Source organism: Olea europaea, unplaced genomic scaffold, assembly GCF_002742605.1.
Source record: "Olea europaea var. sylvestris unplaced genomic scaffold, O_europaea_v1 scaffold1435, whole genome shotgun sequence".
NCBI classification, from domain to species: domain Eukaryota; kingdom Viridiplantae; phylum Streptophyta; class Magnoliopsida; order Lamiales; family Oleaceae; genus Olea; species Olea europaea.
Genome location: NW_019231887.1, coordinates 409,773 through 430,599, shown reverse-complemented (window position 1 = coordinate 430,599; position 20,827 = coordinate 409,773). Strand labels below are relative to the sequence as shown.

Below are 20,827 nucleotides of genomic sequence, written 5' to 3'. Positions count from 1 at the left end.
TATCTTTCATTCCACTATAAGTCAATATAAATCGAAAACTCCTTTTCGACTTATGAGTACACCTTGGCCAAGGATTTCATCATCGACTTAATTGAATGAAACGCAGATCATCTCCTACTATCTAAGAGTGACGAATCCTTTATTGATCAATCACAACCTTCATACGATTCTTGACGTACCCGAACGATGTCGTATTAGCGGCCCCTTTCAGAGCAACATCCAACACCGCCAAAGTATGACTGTCCTCATATAGGGTACTATGACGACCTCAAGTCAAAGGATCAATCCCACTACCGAACGTTAGAGATTAGCCACTGACACTCAGATAGTTATCCATGTGGAATCTCTTAGTGGGTCTCCAATGTTTTGTTCTACAACAAAACATCCACATGTTCATTTAAGTGTCACCACACTTTAGCTCGTGAGATAAGCTACTTACTTCATAAGTAAGAAATGCCACACGTGATGGTCTAACTGTATTAACGATATCTGCATCTCGTTATTACTTACGACCATGGTTTATTCAAGATCCAATTATATGTAATTAGTATCTCACAATCACAACTCCTTGTGATTAACAGATTACCTAAAATTGGGTCTTCGGATTCTATTATTTAATATTATTTATTACAAAATTAATTTAAATAAATAATAGATCTCGCCAAAATCAAATGCATTAAATATATTAAAAGCGTTTACAACCTAAATCGATTGGATCTAGGGCATAACACTTACATGAACATCTCCTACAACTTGACACAATCGCCCCTGCTGCTTCAATTCAAGTGCCTACTGGAAGGCAACCTGTACATCCAACTACTCGCAAGAATACAGAAGAGGAAGATGTGCTTGCATGTTGTTGGTATTGAACCGAAGAAAAAGTCTTGAAGATTGAAATTCCGATTGCATCAAATCGACGTATGATCTGAAGCCAAAGTTATCTTCAGATACAGACAAATTGGCTGATGATTTGAAGCCAAAGTTATCTTCAGATTTCATCTACTTTGATACTAGTAAAATGCTGAAAAACGAAGACAGCAATAGGAAGCAATTAAGCTCTAATACCATGTTAAATTCTTGAATTCAAACAATGTATTGAACTTCATAAAAGTAGAAGAACAAAATACACTCCATGAAAGGATGAAAATAACACTTCATTAAAGGAGGAAGATGACACTCCATGAAAGGAGGAAGATAAACATTCATGAAAGGAGGGATTGGAATACAACAATCCAATGATTTTTCAATGCATACAATGACTCTATTTATAGAGAAAATGGTAGAGTAATTAACTAACTTTCTAACTAATCAATCAACTAACCTAACTAACAAGCTAACGAACATAACTACTAACTAACATTGACAACTGGAGGTGGAATCTGAACTATTGAGATGGAAATCTCTGGAGGAAGACTGTTGATGTCGTATATTCCAACAATCCCATCTTCATGAATCAGGATATAAACTAATAAAATGCACCACGCCCATTTTACATTCTCCTTATTTATAATAATTTGGCACTTGGGCAACTCCCTCCGCCGCCTCTCACCACCAATCGGCCATGAACATGTTCTCATGCAAATGAAAATTCAAGAAAGGTCACTCCTTATATATCATGTTAGAACCTTCACGGAATTCAACCGCTGCCTTTTCAAGATTAATTAAATAGAAGCAAGGCTCATGCACATAATAGACACGTAAAATGATCAAGAGATGCAGACTAATGGCCATTAAAAAAAATGCATATATATTCAAGTTATTAGTTGGCAACGATTCAACCATATAAATTAAGTCTGTATGGATTTCGCACAAAATATACTGTTATCAATTCTTTTTCGTCACCATGAGTTCCCATAAAATAGAACACACTTAATGATATCCATCACATGCACAAAAGTGGGTTTCCAATTCTTTGAACCTTTTGTCATGTAGTATTAGATGTTCAGTTAATGATTCTAAACAGAATTTTAATACTGATTTATGCATAAAAATATAAAATGCACAACACAAAAAATTCATCTTAAGATTATTGAGGATATTGTACCAATAATGTGCATACATTATATTTTTCAAAACGTACAGTTTCGACTTAACAAATGAGATTTGAGAAGGTGAAATGATAATTACCAAAGTCGAATGCATGACGATGGATTCAATCCTTTCCATTCTTGAAATAGAAGTCATTGCATTCTTTAATTTAAACCTTACATGAAATCAAAGAAAGATGGTCAATTTCTGAAATCAAATACTAAGTTAGAAAGAAATCAAAAAGAAGAGAGAGGAGATGCAAGTGATGCGATTGGTCGAGGAAAATGTTTGACACTTTGTGTTTAAGATGAATTTGTCTAGTATCGGTGCTAACGGTTTCTTGACAATCATCTTTCAAAATCCGACGACGTCAAGCCATAGGAGCACTCTAAATGGCTTAGACCAATGAACTTGAAAAAAATTCTCTCTTTACCAACTATGAATTTTATGCAAAAAAATAAAAAATAAAATCACTTTTGACGAAGAGTTTACAAATAAACATTAAAGGGGTCCTATATATAGAGAATGATAGGTTGTGGGCGAAGAGTTGCGTACCAAATCTCGCAACCTTACGAATAGAAGCATCAATTGCTGTCGCTGACCTGTTACTCAAGCGACAATGTCAATATTTTTAACATAAGCTTTTTGCCTGCCTGTAGCTTGAGCTATAGGCAAACGACGGAGTTCGGCCAAAATTTAGGCCAATTTTTCTTCCAATTTTGGATCGCAATTTTTCATTCATCCTAAATTAATTTTGAGATTCCAAAATATACCACGATAATCTTCGTGACGAGTAGAACAAGTTAGCCTATTTACCTTTATAATTTGATTATCCGATTAAATCCAAATATTTGATCAAAGTTAACACGAAGTCACTTTCCAAAGTATATACTTAACCAAAATTCAATTCTTAAACCAGTAATTTCCTAAATGGAGTTGATAAAGTGAAGTAATGAAAATTAACTTTTAGCGATATCATCTCACAAGAATTTTGTTGATCGTCCAAGAATAGCATCTATTCAAAAATATTGTTTCGAGAAACATAAAAATAAACAAAACAAAACAAAAAATTAATCATTCCATATAAAAACGTGCATTACCTCTTCGGTAGACATTAATTTTCCTTTTTCTATATAATAATTAAGCAGTCATTATAATGTAGCAATATTTGGCTTTGCATCGTTCATTCTCAATACCACTAATTAATATCATCTTTTTGTTGTCACAAAGCAACTGTCTTATTTTATTTTATTTTTTTCTAAAACTATATAACAGAAACAAAGGATATAAAATCCCAGTTATTTCCACCACACGACCAACACAGGCGAAACCACTCGGTGCCGCCCGTCTGACCAAATTATCTTCCCCACTGAATATCCTGGTGATGCCGCCAACTTCTCAGCCTTGATCTTGACCGCATAACTCTGCTTTTCACCATTCATTTTAAAATCCATTTTCGATGGAGTTACTGTAACAATCGCACCTTCGGGATTTGTCACTCTCACACGGTAGTTAGCTGTATTGTCACCAACATGGGTAACTGTCCGATTAACAACAATAGTCCAATCCAACTGTTCGGAAGCTTTAAAACCAACTGAAATGGCTGGATAATTCAAATTCCAAGGCTTAGATTGCTTCTTCCCACAACTCACAGGCCTCCTAGCAATCTGTTGTAACTCTGGTGGAGTAAAATTTGATGCGCATAGAAAATTTATATAATCATTGAGAGTTAAATCATAAACCAATCCTGGATTAACAGCTTTTTTAGGATTCACATGTCCTGCACCAGTATCATATATTGTTGCTAGATTATAAGATGTTTCATCAAGCAATGGATTCCCTTCAAGATCTTTAGTATAAGCAGTGGTCATTAGAGCTGATCGGATCATTGCTGGTGACCAGTCAGGGTGGGCCCCTTTCAGCAGCGCCGCCACCCCGGAAACATGCGGGCACGACATTGATGTTCCTGAAAGCAGATTAAATTCAGTGCGCCGCGGGTCAGTGGCTAGTTCAGTAGGGGATGGGCCATCGGGCCAAGCCGCCAAAATGTTTACACCTGGTGCAATAACATCGGGCTTGAGCAGATAATCGGAATACATGCTGGGGCCTCTTGATGAGAAGGATGCTACAACAGGTGCCGGTTTTACTCTGATTTCAGTCCCCCGAAAAATTATTTTTGCTTTTGGGTTGGGGGTGGATTTTAAGAAATTGTGGACGTTATAACCGGCTGATTCGGTAATGGCGAGACCGGGAATCAGATAAGAATCAGCGACAAGGCCTTCTCCGATGGGTGCTACGTTAGCAATCACCACGGCGACCCCACCAGCTTTCTTGACAACCTCACCTTTGGAAACGCCGGATGTGCCTGTCGCGTCACATACCACAATCTTACCACGCACTAATTCTTTGTTAAGTGAGTCCTCTATGCAAAAGGTAGCCATGGAACTTCCTTTGGCTGATGCATTTCCGGCATAAATAATGGGGAAATAAGCATTTTCCGGCAATGGATCACCGCTATAGACTGATGCGCCGGTGATCACCTGCCCATTTTCAAGTACGAGATCAGCTGGAAATTTTCTGTCAATCGTGCCAGCACCTACGGTGGTGATCCATGGAGCAAGATTTGTGACCGACATTTTATAAGGACCTTCGTTTCCAGCCGATGCCGAGACAAAAATGCCCCTCTCCATCGCACCAAAAGATCCGATTGAAATGAAGTCCAGATTATATGGCGAGGTACCAAAGAAACTACCACCAAGAGAGATTGAAATGATATTGACGCCGTCTTCCACTGCCTTGTCAAAGCCGGCGAGAATATCAGAACCCATGCAGCCATTTTTCCAGCAGACTTTATACACTGCAATACGAGCTTTAGGTGCAACTCCTACCGCCACCCCACGGGCGTAACCAAAAAGAGAGGCGTGGCTCACGGCTCTGCCAGCAGCGATGGAGGCGGTGTGGGTTCCATGGCCCAATGTATCTCTAGCAGACTTAATTTCTTCAGTGCCATCAAGTCCACCTTCATGGGCTTCATATCCGGCAATAAAATATCGAGCACCAATTATTTTTTTGTTGCAGTTGGCTTTGGTGAAATTATCACCTTTAATGCACTCGCCTTTCCAGGTAGTCGGAATTGGCCCGAGTCCTTCGTCGTGGAAGCTTCGGCGCTCCGACCATATTCCGGTGTCGAGGAACCCAATAACAACATTAGAGCCCGAATCAGACTCGGTTAACAGTTCAGAATGATTGACTGAGGACAATCCAAGAAAGTGAGTTGACCGAGTTGTGTGTAATTGGTGCAGGCGATCAGGTAAAACAGCGAGAATTTCGCGACGATTTTTGAGTTCTTGGGCTTGTTCTGGGGTGAGTTTAGCTGAAAATCCATGGAAAACAGTTCTATAAACATGTAGGATTTCTTGGGTTTTATCTGTTTGGTTGGATTCAAGATATGAAGTAAGGCTTTGAAGAGTGGATTTATACCACCTTTCAACATCAGAAAAAGCAGAAGGTTTCAAATTATTCTGAACTTTGACAATAAAAGTTTGAGTTTTCTCAAACTCAGTTTCAGAAGAAATGAGTAAAACCTGAGAAAAAGCTATGAAAAAAAACAGAGGAAAGCATTTAGCCATGATGGATTTGAGGGAGATAAAGAAACAGAAGACAATATATAAGGAGGAAGCAAAAAGGCCCTCATAGGGTGATCAAGTTGATGGAGTAGGTTAGCGCGGAGGTTTTTGGTCATGCGTTTGATTCTCCTTACCAACACTTTTTCGATCGGGTCTGTCGCATCGGACTTGTCTAGTGCAGTTTACCTGATTGGCGTGATTTGCAGACTATTACGTTAGTCAGAAGATTTTTCTCAGTGCGCATTCGAAGGGTAGCGACTGCGAATTTCTCGTCATAAAAAAATAAAAATAAAAATAGGAAGCAAAAAAGGGTAATAATATTTAACAATAGTCAATCATGCTATACGAACATAATGATTGCAATAATTTTTAACATAATATCACATGACAATGTGTCATTGGACTATTTAAAATACAATTAACTTTTTCAACAACTCACATCATGCCATTACACATTTTGTCATGCTCTCTGTCACACACTTTCTGGCACACAGTCATTATTCAACATTAGTTGTGTTACAGGGTACCGATTTATGTGACACTTTATGTTACTAGATGATAAAATTAATTAATGAGTCATCTAATTAAATTACACGTGATGAAATGCCTGACAATTTTTATTTTTTTAATTTAAGTGTAATTAATCATACTTTTAAAGTAAAAAAAGGGATACTGAAGTCATAAATGTGTTCTTGTGTGAATAGGCATCCCACTGTTTTATGTGGATTTTCTTCATATACGTACATCATCATTATGTAAAATATTACATAAATAGTTAAGTACAAGTATTTTTCAAATATAATGGATGACAACGGAACTAGTCAGATCCTGAGGCTAGAGCAACTATTATCATCATCAACAATTTTTGGGAGTCGAGATGGACAGGGGTAAGGAAGGATGGAAAATTTCTCATTTAAGCTCCATTTAGTTTTTCAAATAAGACTTAACTGAAAAAAAATATATATAATCTACAATTTATTAAAAGTGTAGATTGAAGAGAAATTTATGAATACCAATTATACCAATATATATTTACCTTATCAGTGTACGGACAGCTATCTCTCGAGCACAAGTTTAAGTTCGGCCTCAATTATATGTCCAATATACCCTCATTTGGTTTACAAAATGAAAATATAAAAAAAAAATGAAATGTTGCATTAATATGCTATATTTATTATTTACCCTTATTTAAAATTTGTTTTGATTGACAATTAATAATGCGTATACCTAATTTTAGATAAAAATGAAATACCAAATGATTCAATTTATTTCCTCTAAATAAGACAATTAATAATTATTATTACTATTGAAAATTAAGTCAATAAATTTCCACTAAAGACAATTATTAGTACACAATTAATAAAAATATTATTACATACAATTAAAAGAAATAATAATACTACATATATAATTATCTTCAGAATACCAAATGATTCAATTTATTTCCTCTAAATAAGACAATTAATAATTATTATTGCTTTCAAAAATTAAGTGAATTAATTTCCACGAAACACAATTATTATTAATTATTTAACAAAAATATTATCACATACAATTAGAAATTATATAAATATATTTTTTTTAGAAAACAATAGTATGTAATAATTTTTTTAATCATGATTGTATATGTGTTCTTGTCTTGATTTACCTTCATTGAAATAAGAAAAAAATTGAAAATTCTTGTCTTAATTTACCTTCATTGAAATAAGAAAAAATTGAAAATACTTGCAATAAGAATGAAAATTATATATCTAAAAGGGAAAATCGAGGTCAACGATTTTTAAAGAAATCAAATCATCACAGAAATAAAATCACATTCATTACCCTTAAAGAAATAGTTAATGATATATTTTTTGTTCATCAAAATTGAATAGTAAGTAACTAATTATTTGAATAATAACTGTTGAAATTCTAAATCCTCAACATAAACATGTTAAAAACATTATTGGTTTACATTATTTACATTCATTTGTAACAATTTCTAAAATTTATGCCCATGATATAAAATAGAAATGCTTCAAATGATAACATTATATATATAGTATTAAAACAATAATGTCAATAATTGAAACATTGGTATGGAAAACTTTTAATTTCCATTTTTGCCCTTTATTTTATTTCTGACAACCAAGCTTTTAGTTTTAAATGAACAATAATTGTTATTAATTACCAATTCTATTATAAGTCCAAAAATTTAATATAACTTTACTTCATTTTATCTCCTTTAAAATATAAATTTCATTACTTTACATTATAGTACTTTATATTAATCAATTTAAGTTTAATTATTTAAAATTGAAGCTAAATATATATAATACATATTCATAAAATAAAAAAATATTGCAATGTATAAAGGTCTTCTTTAATATAATAGTAGATTAATTGTGTTTCTGAAAAAGATATTAATGTGGTGTTGGGTATTTTATTATTATTTCATGTTATTTTTGTATATGCATAAAAACTTATGGTATTCCACTTACTTATTACATATAATATATTTTTGGTTATTCATCATCAAGGACATTTTTTTTTAATAATTTCGTTTTGTATTTGATTCTGCTTTTGTATATTTTATGTGAAATAAAAAAATCAAGATTCCAAATTTTCATTGAGTAAATTACATCGTTTTTCCTTTAATATTTAAATTTTTTAATTACTATGCCTCAAAATTATTATCATTCTCTAAATTTTATATTTATGTCCATATTATGTCAAAACTATTTTCCATGGTAGTTTCTTTCAGTTATGTAGGAATTAGTGTTTGCATCTATTAAATGATTTTTTCAATAAATTTTATTTTTTTATGTATAGTTTGATTCTTTGTCCAGAGTTAGATCTATACTACTTTCGTGTTTTACTTGTAATATTAGATGTTCCAATAATTTGTATATGTATGAATATTTTTATATGATTTGTATATTTGTGTTTATGTGAACTGCAAATAAAAGAATGAAAGGTCATGAGACGATAAAAAATATTGTATTCTAAGAAGTGCTCTTGTAATTAAAAGATTATATATATTTCATTTTATTCAATATTTTAACGTTATATACACATTTCCATAAAAAAATTTATTCATATATTTATTATATTTAATAAAATAATTATACTTTTTTTTAACAATATCAATTATCTTTACAACTTTCAAAAAATATTACGTATATAATTCACCTAATACATAAGACGTGCAAAGCACGTACTTACTATTAGTAAGATAAATAGAATTGGGGAGGAGATTATGTTTCTTGTCATCGTTCGATTTATTATTCGGGATGGGCTTGAGAATTTTGCCTCCCAAAAAACACATGGGCCTGATTATTTTGCCTTCCCTCCCTCTGTCATTAAGCCTAACACACTAAGCAATGAGGCTACTCAACCATTTGCAAGCCGTTCGTACTCTTAAATCATTATTATTTTTATTAATTACTAGTTTATGTCACGTGTGTTGCATGAGTTTTGTATTTATTTTGTTGTTATTAGTGTAGAATTTGGAGATTTTACAAAAAAATTTGAAGATGTGAAATAATTGCTTGATTAATCATTCTTTTATCGACTGTATATTGTATATCAACGATAATTTATTTTTATTTTTATAAATAAATATAATCAATGATGTAATGATTTTGTTAAATTAGGTTGTATATGTCTAGGTGCATAAGTGATATAATTCTGTTTAGATTAAATTAGATTAAGAATTTTTTTTATTTGATATTGCAAATAAATTGTAACTTGAATTTAGCTAAATGTTTTTCTTTAACAAGTATATTTCCAGCATTATTTTTGCCTGATGTGGAGTCTTGATTAGAATATGATGTTTGGATGGATTTTTCATTTAGATTAGTGTAGGCCAGCTCTTGCAAAGCTCTCCCAACTATTATGAACACAAACAAAAGGGATGTTATGCCTAAAGGGATAGCTCGGTTCCGAGTAGATGTAGAAGTTAAAATGGAGATGGACAAGTGCCAAGTGAAAGTATGTTATACAATAAAAAATTCAAATGTATAACCAACCAAAAGAAAGGTCGTGTTTATCACACGAAAACATAGTTCAAAGAAATTTTTAAAAATTGATATTCTTGTTAAAGAATTAAAAGTGAATCAAGGCACAAAGTCAGGAATGTCCTTCAATCATCTCAGTCAACCACCATCCATTGCTGTTAATGTATTTTCCATTTATACATGAGTATGAATAGGCAATGACAATGTATATGCTTTGTTTTAGGACCTAAATTGATTCTCGTATGATGTATATATATACCTTATTATTTCTCAATAAAATATACAAGAATTATTTTCCTTTTCATGGTATCAGAGCATGAATTGAACTTAATGGAAATTTAGAATGAGTTTGTTTGGCTAATGGGCAAATTAAACAATCAGAAACATCATGAAATTTTATTTTTGTATCTAAATGGGAAAGTAAACGTAGACTCTTATTTGAAAGGTGACCAAGGCGTTTATGCCAAAGTTGACATGTTGTTGAGGTAGCTGAGTTGCATCTGGCTTTCTGCGTAGTATCAAGGTAGTAAAGTCCTCCTCGTTCAATTCCCATCCCAATCATCTTCCCCGATCGTTGGTCCTGTAGCATACAAGTATTCTTAGTAAATGTGGCAAGATAATGGGAATTGCAAACAAGTATGCTAATAGAGATGAGATTTAATTTGAAGGAAGGAATACAAAGCACATCATGTAATGTAAAATCAGCCACATGAATGCTGCCTATGTGTGTGACAGTCACTAGTTTTCGATTAGGGAGATATACAGTTCGATCAGTAACACAAGATTTTGTGGTTAATAAGTCAGCAGAGCAAACCATGTGATCGGTAGCTCCTGTGTCAAGTATCCAATGAATTTCTTGACCAATAATGGAAGCACAGAAGGTTATACCTGAGAGATCACTTATAGCAGATGTACTACTAACATGATTAGCCATGGATTTGGACTTGTTCTTATCAAGCATCGCCATGAGGTTCTGGTATTGCTCTGCCGTGAGAATGAAGGGCGTGGGAGGTGCTATTATATTGGCATCCACATGATTAGCTTTGGAGAAATTATTCTTGCGCTCTCGCTGATGATCAAAGTGATGAAGGTAAAAAAGGATCATTTGGATTGTCGTATCCGTTGGCCTCAGGCTTGGCTGAGTTTTGGATCAATTGACTGTCATTTTCTGCCATGTTCGGCCTTTGTTGTGATTGGGAAGGGAAACGAAATAAGGCTCAGAATTGTTCTGGCTCTCCAACTTCATCCCATGAATCACAGATACCTTCCTCGCGATTGACATGAACAACAACGGCACCTAGTTATCTTCAAGAGTATCATGTTGGTGGTTCTCTTCCCTCAAGGAACATTCCATCATCTAACTCGGCAATGGTTACAGAAACACGTATTCTTTATCCCTTATCTGATGTCGTTTCTTATGATAAGTTATCACCCAAACACCATGCTTTCACCACTTCTCTTTCAGTGGAAAAAGAACCAACATCCTTTGAACAGGCAATTTGTGATCCCAAATGGTGCCTAGCTATGCAACAAGAACTTGCTGCACTCAAGGCTAATGGAACATGGTCTCTTCAGACACTTCCTCCAGGAAAGAAGCCAATTAGCTGCAAATGGGTATACAAGATCAAATTCAAACCCGATGGTACTGTCGAACGCTATAAGGCCAGGTTGGTAGCCAAAGGATACAACTAAATAGAAGGATTAGATTACAGTGAGACCTTTGCTCCAGTTGCAAAGCTTGTGACTGTTCGCCTCCTCCTTGCTGTGGCCTCAACCCAACATTGGCACCTTCACCAGCTTGACGTCAACAATGCTTTCTTGCATGGAGATCTTGATAAAGATATCTACATGACTTTACCTCTTGGTTTCTGACGAAAGGGGGAGACAAGAGTTTGCAAGCTTCACAAATCATTGTATGGTCTCAAACAAGCATCTCGCCAATGGTTTATCAAACTCACCACTGCCCTCAAACAAGCCAACTTCAAACAATCAAAGGCCGACTATTCCTTGTTCGTCCGATCCCAAGATGGTAAATTCACTACTCTCCTTATTTATGTAGATGACGTCATCCTTGCAGGAAATAATCTACAAGACATTGAAGATACCAAGTCATTTTTAAGAGATCAATTTAAATTGAAGGACTTTGGGCAATTGAAATATTTTCTTGGAATAGAAGTTGCACGATCCAACAAAGGCATTGTTCTTTCACAACGAAAGTATGCTCTCAAAATTCTCGAAGATGTTGGTTATCTAGGGGCCAAACCAATCTTTTTTCCCATGGAGCAAAACTTGTCCCTTAGTAAGTTTGATGGGGACGATATTAGTGATCCTTCTTCATATCGAAGGCTTGTTGGACGACTAATTTACTTGACTATCACACGACCTGATTTGACATATGCAGTACATGTTCTAAGCCAATTTATGGACAAACCACGAGTCCCACACCAAGCAGCAGCTTATCGTGTATTATGTTATGTGAAGCAAACACCAGGTCAAGGAATTTTTCTTCCTTTTTCTTCCTACAGATAGTTCAATCCAATTAAATGCATTTTGTGATGCGGATTGGGCTAGATGTCATGATACTCGACGATCTGTCACTGGGTATTGTATATTTCTTGGAAGTTCATTAATTTCCTGGAAAACCAAGAAGCAAACTACGATATCACGATCTAGTGCAGAAGTTGAGTATCAATCTATGGCTGCAACTTGTTGTGAGATTACTTGGTTGAAATACATCCTACAAGATTTGGGCATCCAACACTCACATCCTGCCAATCTATATTGTGACAATCAAGTGACACTACATATTGCTTCAAACCTAATTTTTCACGAGCGAACAAAACATATAGAAATTGATTGTCATCTTGTACGGGAGAAGGTTCAAGAAGGAATGGTCAAAATGACTCATATATCCACATCACACCAGCCAGCTGACATCTTTACAAAGCCGTTGAGTTCTTCACATTTTTCGACTTTACTTGGCAAGTTAGGAATTATCAACATATAATCTAAACTTGAGGGGGAGTGTTAAAGAATTAAAAGTGAATCAAGGCACAAAGTCAGGAATGTCCTTCAATCATCTCAGCCAACCACCATCAATTGCTGTTAATGTATTTTTCATTTATAAAGGAGTATGAATAGGCAATGACAATGTATATGCTTTGTTTTAGGACCTAAATTGATTTTCATATGATGTATATATATACCTTATTATTTCTCAATGAAATATACAAGAATTATTTTCCTTTTCAATTCTCTTCTCACAATTTTCCTTATGAAACATACCCGAGATTGATCACACCTGCGATCTAGTGCTCAGTAAGGGTAATCTTCCTCACTATCAATGCCACCATTTTTAGTGATGAAATCAAAGACATAGTCCGTAAGACCCCCATTGCACCCCTGGTTATACATCTTATTACAATAAACCAGCTTTTGCTTAGACAAAGTTATCAACTCGCCTGTTACAATCTTATTCATTCCTTCAACAACAGCAATCGTAGAGAATGCCCAGCAATTCCCTACATTAAAGAATAACAGAAATAAGGTATGATGTATATATATACCTTATTATTTCTCAATGAAATATACAAGAATTATTTTCCTTTTCAATTCTCTTCTCACAATTTTCCTTATGAAACATACCCGAGATTGATCACACCTGCAATCTAGTGCTCAGTAAGGGTAATCTTCCTCACTATCAATGCCACCATTTTTAGTGATGAAATCAAAGACATAGTCCGTAAGACCCCCATTGCACCCCTGGTTATACATCTTATTACAATAAACCAGCTTTTGCTCAGACAAAGTTATCAACTCGCCCGTTACAATCTTATTCATTCCTTCAACAACAGCAATCGTAGAGAATGCCCAGCAATTCCCTACATTAAAGAATAACAGAAATAAGCATTATTTCTATTTACATTGAAATAATGCTGTAAAATGCCAAAATAAATTTTACCTATAAAAACTACATGGCTACAAAATAAATGCTGTAAAAATGCAGAGCCCTCCACCACTACATTGAATCGAACATTGACATTAACATTGCTTTCCTTTTTTTTTTTTTTTTTTAAGTTTTACAGTAAAACCAAGAACCATATTCCATGCTCAAAATTCCAAGACTATACAATTTCACAGGGCGGAGATCTCCAAGCGTGGAGACCTCCATGCAGCGCGGAGTTAGGTATTAGGTTATTGAGAAACTTACAAATTTCAACAGTTTAGTTATGCCTCTTTACTGGTATGTGTGACGTTAAATTTTTGCTATGTAGTTATAATCATTTTTCTACAATCTTGAATTTGGATATTTTGATGTTAGAAGATTAATTGTGTGAGATGATTGCACTGTGGTTTCAGAAGTGAGTAGGCAATGGGCATTTGAAGCTTTTGGGGTGAGGAAAGAAGTAATTGATAATATTACCTCGTTAAGTTGGTTATACCTTAAGCAAATGTAAATTTGAAATCATATATTTTATCCGTGGTTTCAAAGTAGGGATGGCAATTTGAACTATCAAAACTGAAAATTGCAGTTAACCGAAACGAACGGGGTGAAAAAATCGAACCGATAGTACAATGGGGCGAATATGATATTTGATTTTAATGAACCGGTTCGGAGCGGTGCAGATATGGTTTTTATGCCTTCGCCCCAAACCGAACCAATTACTCGTTAAATTTATTTTTTCCACCTAAATAGTAATTTAATGCAAAATATGTATAAAAAAATATCTAATTTTGCAAACTCCACAGGGGTCTTTTTTCTTCCTTTGCAGTCACACATGATGGTTATCAACTCACTCGCTCTTAAAGCAAACTCAATCAACAATTTCAGTTTCTAAAAACTTATTCTCTCACGGTAAATTTGATCATTTAGTTAGTTTTAGGCATCTGGATTGACTTGAAATTAAGTATATATAGTTTTTACCTTTCTTGATTTTGTCATCAATAACCTAGAAATTACTCTTGGTATCATAAATCACCGCCTTCTTATAGATATACCCTTTATCGACCCTTTGTACAATTTTGATTTGGTGAGTGATCAACAACGCTGTTTGAAGTACTCTAATATAATTTACTCGACTATCAGTTGATAACCATCATGTGTGACTTTCTTTCATAAATTGTTTTTTTCAATTTGACGACTGGACCTATGAAAAATAATTTATTTTCATAGTTATTAACAGTCCCGAATCGAGCCAAACCCAGATACGAATTGAATTGAATTGAACTGAAACCTACTTACGTGGTTATGGTGCGGTTATGGTATGATAAAAAAATTAATGATTCGGTTATGATTTTGGTTTCTTCTTCTCCATGCCTTTCTTCTCAACTTCCCGATTTTTTGAGAAATTTTAGGATTGTCAATTTTTTTAGAATTTTAGTCAAATTTGATTGGAATCATGCCAACGAACCAAAATCAGCATCAAGGGGCCAATTTTGGGCAAATTCCTTCATTTATACGTTGTTTGATTTTTTTAGTAAGTTTTATTTTGGTTATATCTCGATGAATTTAAGTCGGATTTGAATTCCGTTTGTTGGAGGATGATCCTTAAGATTAGGACTTTCAATTTTAGTTATTATCTTGATTTTTTCCATTTTTTTAAAAAAAAATTCCTAGGATTTTTCTATATAAAGCATATGCCATTTGTGGTTGCATTGATTGACAGAAATAGAATTTGTCATGAGTTTTTTTTTTTGCCCATCTTGTGAGATTTATTTATCTTTTTTATAATCAACAACCACCCCAAAATAAAAAATTTCTTGCGTTTTTTCATCTTGTGAGATTTTTTCATCTAAATTGTCACGTCTCGCCTTATTTGCCTACTCTATTATTTGCAATTGTAATAGAGTGGATTCGAATAGATGATATAATATATTTTTAAGATGTCATGTTGCATTAAAATTTCAACGATGTTGTCATTGTGGTGATAGGGTAGTCAAATTTTCCTTGTATAAATCTGGAGCAAGTTCAACCAAATGGAGAAAAAGGACTTAAGTAGTAAGCTAAATAAACATTTGAATTTTTTAATATATAGCATGCTTTCACTTGGCACTTGTTCATCTCCATTTTAACATCTACATCTATTTGGAACCAAGCTATCCCTTTGTTGTCCCTTTAGGCATAACATCACTTTTGTTTGTGTTCATAATAGTTACGAGAGCTTTGAAAGAGCTAACGTATACTAATCTAAATGGAAAATCCATCCAAATATTATATTCTAATCAAGACTCCATCTCAGACAGAAGTAGTGCTGGAAATATACTTGTTAAAGAAAAGCATTTTGCTAAATTCAATTTACAATTTATTTGCAATATCAAATATAAAAAAATCTTCTTCTACTTTAATTTAAACAGAAATATACCAATCAATGAGTAATTAACTTTTCACTTATGCACCTAAACATAGACAACCTAATTTCACAAAATCATTACATCATTGATTGTATTTATTTATAAAAGTAAAAATAAATTATCATTAACATACAATATACGGTCGACAAAAGAATGACAATCAAGCAAACATTTCACATCTTCAAATACCTTTTTTTGTAAAATCTACAAATTCTACACCAATAACAAAATAAATACAAAACTCTTGTTTGTGAAAACAATAAGGGTATATTTGGTATGTGGTTTTTTTCCATGGAAAATGGAAATAGAATTCCTTTTTCCAATTTCATGGTGTTTGATAGGGTTTTGTTTCCATGGAATTACCTTTTCTTGCTTGTTTTGAGAATTGATCTTTTCTTGGTTTTTAAGGAAAACCAATTCTCACCAAAATGGTGACAATTGAAATTCCATGTTATTGTAGCATTTTGTTTTTTTTGTTTTTTTTTTTTTTTGGTTGGTAATGGAAACAAATTCTAAGATTTATTGTAAAAAAAATTTCCTTTTAATTGACAATTTTCATATAAAACAAAGTCAAACGAATACCAAAGATAGATGATTTTCTTGAATTTTTTTTTTTGGGTTTTGGCAATGGAAACAAATTTTATTCCCAATACCAGTAAATTCTATCTCTTTAATTGACAATTTTCATGTAAAATAAAGTCAAACGGACATCAAAAAATACTTTAATTTAAACATTATCCACGTGGAAAATTATACCAATCAAACACAATAATTTACAATTTTCAAGAAAACAATTTCCCATCAATTCAATTCTCTGAAATTCGTTTTCTTTCCATCCAAATTCCACATTTGCAATCAAACGGACCCTTAGAATTCAATATAAGAAATGAACAAAATTTCATTGAACGGGAAAGGTTTCTGGAAGATCTGTTTTAGCTAAAATTTCATTGAAAACTAAGAAATGTGAACCTCCCATACCAAGATATATCTGACAATTTTTTAAAAGCATGATAGGAAATAAATTTGTGTCCATTTTTTCCACCCACTAATTTAGAAAATTAGTTTCCTATCTTACCTATACCACACACAGATTTAGCTTTTTCCTTTTTCTCTTATTTTCTTTATTCCCTTGAACTTCTCATTTCTGCCTGTCAATAAACAATTTCTTTTATTCCTATAGCCACCAACGTCTCAATTTTTTTTAATCTAATCTTATCCCCTTTAATCATTATCTGTTTGTCAACAATTGTTTATGAATTCGTTTTAGTCCTACAGAGTTACCATCGCGTAATCCCCTTTAATCATTCTTTTTTGCACGACATTTTTTACCAATTGTTAATAATTTGACCATAAGAAAAAGAAAAGGATATTTTATATATATAGACACTACTAAAAAATGCTTTTCACCTACGACAAATTACCAACGGATTAAATTCGTTGGTAGTTAGAAACGGATTATCCGTTTGTAAAAGTTATTCACTTCCAGCTACGATAATCAGCACCGAATTTTTCATTGATAACGATGATATCTCTTTACCAACGGATATTCCGTGTCTCATGTAACCGTTTAACATTTAGATCTTTCACCTACGAAATATTTGTAGGTGACGTACTGAATATTACCAATGGATACTGTAGGTGATCCGTTGGTAATTAGAAACACATTATCCTATGGTAAAAGTAATTCACTTTAAACTACGATAATCAGCAAACGAATTTTTCATTGGTAACGATGATAGCTCTTTACCAACGAATATTTTGGGTCTCATGTAATCGTTTAACATTTGGATCTTCCACCTACGAATATTCCGTTGGAAATTAGAAATGGATTATCTGTTGGTAAAAGTAATTTACTTACCTCACATCGAAAGTTCATAACAAAGTTTTCGGAGTTGTCCTTTATAAATTAATTTGTGGTCCAATAAGTGATTATACAATATTTTTGCCTTTCAATTCGATTGGGTAAAAGTTAAAAAAATTAGAATTATTAAATAAATAATAATAACAATAATAAATAAATAAATAATTTTTTTTTCCATGCCTCATACCTATGCGATTATTTACAACAGTAATTTTTACCAATTGTAATGGTAGACATTTACCAATGAAAATTTGGTTAGTATTAGTAAAGATTCTTACGAACGAAAATTCCATTGGTAAAATATTCACACTTTACTAATGAAAAATTCATTGGTAAATTGTTTACTCTTTATCTACAACAAGATTTGTTGGTAAATATCAGTGACCCTCAAATTAGCAACGGATTTGCGGTTGCAAATATTTCGTTGGTAAAGAGTAATAGCAATGGATATCGAGGTTTCAGGAACAGAAAATTCGTGCCTGAAGCCATGTTTTTTAGTAGTGAGAACTTGTTTGATAGGGATTTTGAGAATTGAATTTTTGACCGCTAGAGATAAAGTGGGTCATGTTGACCTAATGGTTGACTTTTTGTTTTGATTATCACAAACAAATTACGTTTAATTCTAACAAATTGAATCTGAAGTGTTGTTAGTGGGAAGAATGATAACTCAAAAATCGAGATCAAGAGTCATATACATAGACGAACAATCAAGGTACCAAAAATGATCGAGCGCAAGCAAAAGATTGAAATCAAGCTTTCACGTCAAAAATCATTTGGAAGAAGAAATTGAAGACATTAGATATCGATGCGTTTTCATACTCAAATGTAAAGGTATAATTCTTCAAATTTCTCACATCGACTATAGCTCAAATTTTTATGCACAAGACTCCTTCACGACAAACAATACTTGCATGAAAATTCATCACGAAGGAAAAAGTCCGGAGGGACAATAATTCTGTCCGTCCGGACGTCCGTATGTAACCGTTCGATCGTCCGGACAAGACTTCCAACGGTCATTTCAGTGACCGTTTGTCAAACCGCTAGTTACCCGTCCGGATCCTAAGTGGACGTCCGGATCGCGTGTCCGAATTGACAAACCTTTTGACCATTTGATGGCTATAAATACCACACTTTCTACCACAATCAAAACAAGAATTCTAGAACTTTAAAATGCATCATTTATTGATCTTTTCTACATTGTTTTTTAATTCTTTAAGATCAAATCATTTAACTTTTGAAAAAAAATTTGAGTGATCAATTTTTTGTGAAATTCATATATCTCAGAAAGGTTTTCTCCTTTACCACACTTGAATTTTACTCTTTGTGAATTATTGAATTGTTGTATCTATTTCTCTCTCTTGATTCTTAATTAAGTTCATATCATTAATTTTAATTAAGAGAGAAAACTTTGATTGTAATTTCAATTTTCCTTTAAATTTTAACTCGTGGGTCAGTTAAGGTCCCGAAAAGCTCAACATTGTAAATGATCGGTGCTTCTTGTTTATAAGTCACCAGAAGCTTTGTAAAAGGTTGGATTACACCATAAGTCAATCAAATATAGTAGAAAAGGCTTTGCTCCTGACAGAGAGCTTAATAACAGGGACGTAGATCATTGATTGGATCGAACCTCCTTATTACATGGTTTGTACTCTCTTTTCACTTCCTCCTATTACTTTTGTGTTATCTTACTTATTCATTATTTTAATTGCTTGCTTTTGCATTTATTTTCGAAAAAGTATCAAATATCCAATTCACCCCCTCTTAGTTAGTTGTTCTTGGGCTTTCAATTGGTATCAGAGCTTGGTACTCTTTTTTGATTCTACAATCTTGAGTAATAGCTAACCAAATTTTTCAAAATGTTGAGGGGCACTCTGCAAATCGGCCTCCTTTTCTTGATGGCACATATTATAACTATTGGAAGGCTCGGATGATGATATATATTCAATCTATTGATTACAATATTTGGGAAGTTATAGAATATGGTCCATATGTTCCCACTAAGACCATTAAAGTAGATGGTAGACCGGACCAAACTATTCCCAAATCTAGAGAAGAATACGATGATGAAGATAAGAGAAAACTATCATTAAATATCAATGCTAAAAATTTACTTTATTGTGCACTTGATAGAAATGAGTTTAATCGAATTAGTGCATGCGATTCGGCATATGATATTTGACATGCTCAACAAAGATAAATATGCTAGTTAAAGAATTTGAAAATTTCTTTATGAAACAAAATGAGCCTATTGTTAACATGATTACTCGTTTTACTGATATTGTAAATAGTCTTAAAGGTTTTGATCGTAAATTTACTAACGGTGAACTTGTGAGTAAAATGCTTATGTCCTTATCGGAGGAATGGAGTCCGTTGAGGATGTTGATTGAGAATACTAAGGATACAAATACATATCCTTTGGAATACAAATACATTAATGACCTATGAGCTAAATGATGATGAGTTTAAGGAGAAAACAAGAAAAAGTAAGGAGGAATCAAAAGAGCCTCCTAAACGACAAATTGCTTTAAAATCGACAATTGAGGAATGAACATCAAATGAAAACATGAGCAATAAAGAGTTTGATGATTTAGTTCTTCTTGTCAAAAAATGGAGAGGCTTTCGCAATAATCGAAGATTCCAAAAGAAAGAGGAAAAGTGGGGAAGAAAGGGGCAAAAAGATTATTTGCTATGATTATGATAAGCCGGGTCATAAGAAAATCGAGTGTTCGAACAAAAAGAAAAATTTCAAGAAAAAAGCACTTCAAGTCACATGGGATGACAGTGACGACGAAGAACAAAATGGAAATGATAGTCAAGGTAAAATGGTGTATATGTGCTTCAAGGCAATCGAAGATGAGGTATGTTCCTATGATGAGCTTTCAAATTCATATTATAAAATGCTTGAAAATTTTGAAAATCTTGCTTTGAATCATGCTATTCTTAAAAAGAAAAATTCCATTTTA

General features: G+C 33.2%; 2 protein-coding genes across 2 annotated transcripts; both read right to left on the bottom strand.

Annotated features, from left to right (window-relative positions):
• Positions 1-3,326: 3,326 nt before the first annotated feature.
• LOC111375971 (subtilisin-like protease SBT1.5) lies at positions 3,327-10,757 on the bottom strand. The gene is made up of 2 exons (XM_022998890.1): positions 10,079-10,757; positions 3,327-5,623 (listed from the first exon to the last, which is right to left on the bottom strand). The coding sequence occupies exons 1-2, from the start codon at positions 10,755-10,757 to the stop codon at positions 3,327-3,329; spliced, it is 2,976 nt and encodes a 991-aa protein (XP_022854658.1).
• Positions 10,758-12,967: 2,210 nt separating this feature from the next.
• LOC111375969 (germination-specific cysteine protease 1-like) lies at positions 12,968-13,823 on the bottom strand. Its single transcript, XM_022998889.1, has 3 exons — positions 13,736-13,823; positions 13,351-13,533; positions 12,968-13,173 (listed from the first exon to the last, which is right to left on the bottom strand). Exons 1-3 carry the CDS (start codon positions 13,821-13,823, stop codon positions 12,968-12,970), a joined length of 477 nt encoding a protein of 158 aa, XP_022854657.1.
• Between the last annotated feature and the right edge of the window lie 7,004 nt (positions 13,824-20,827).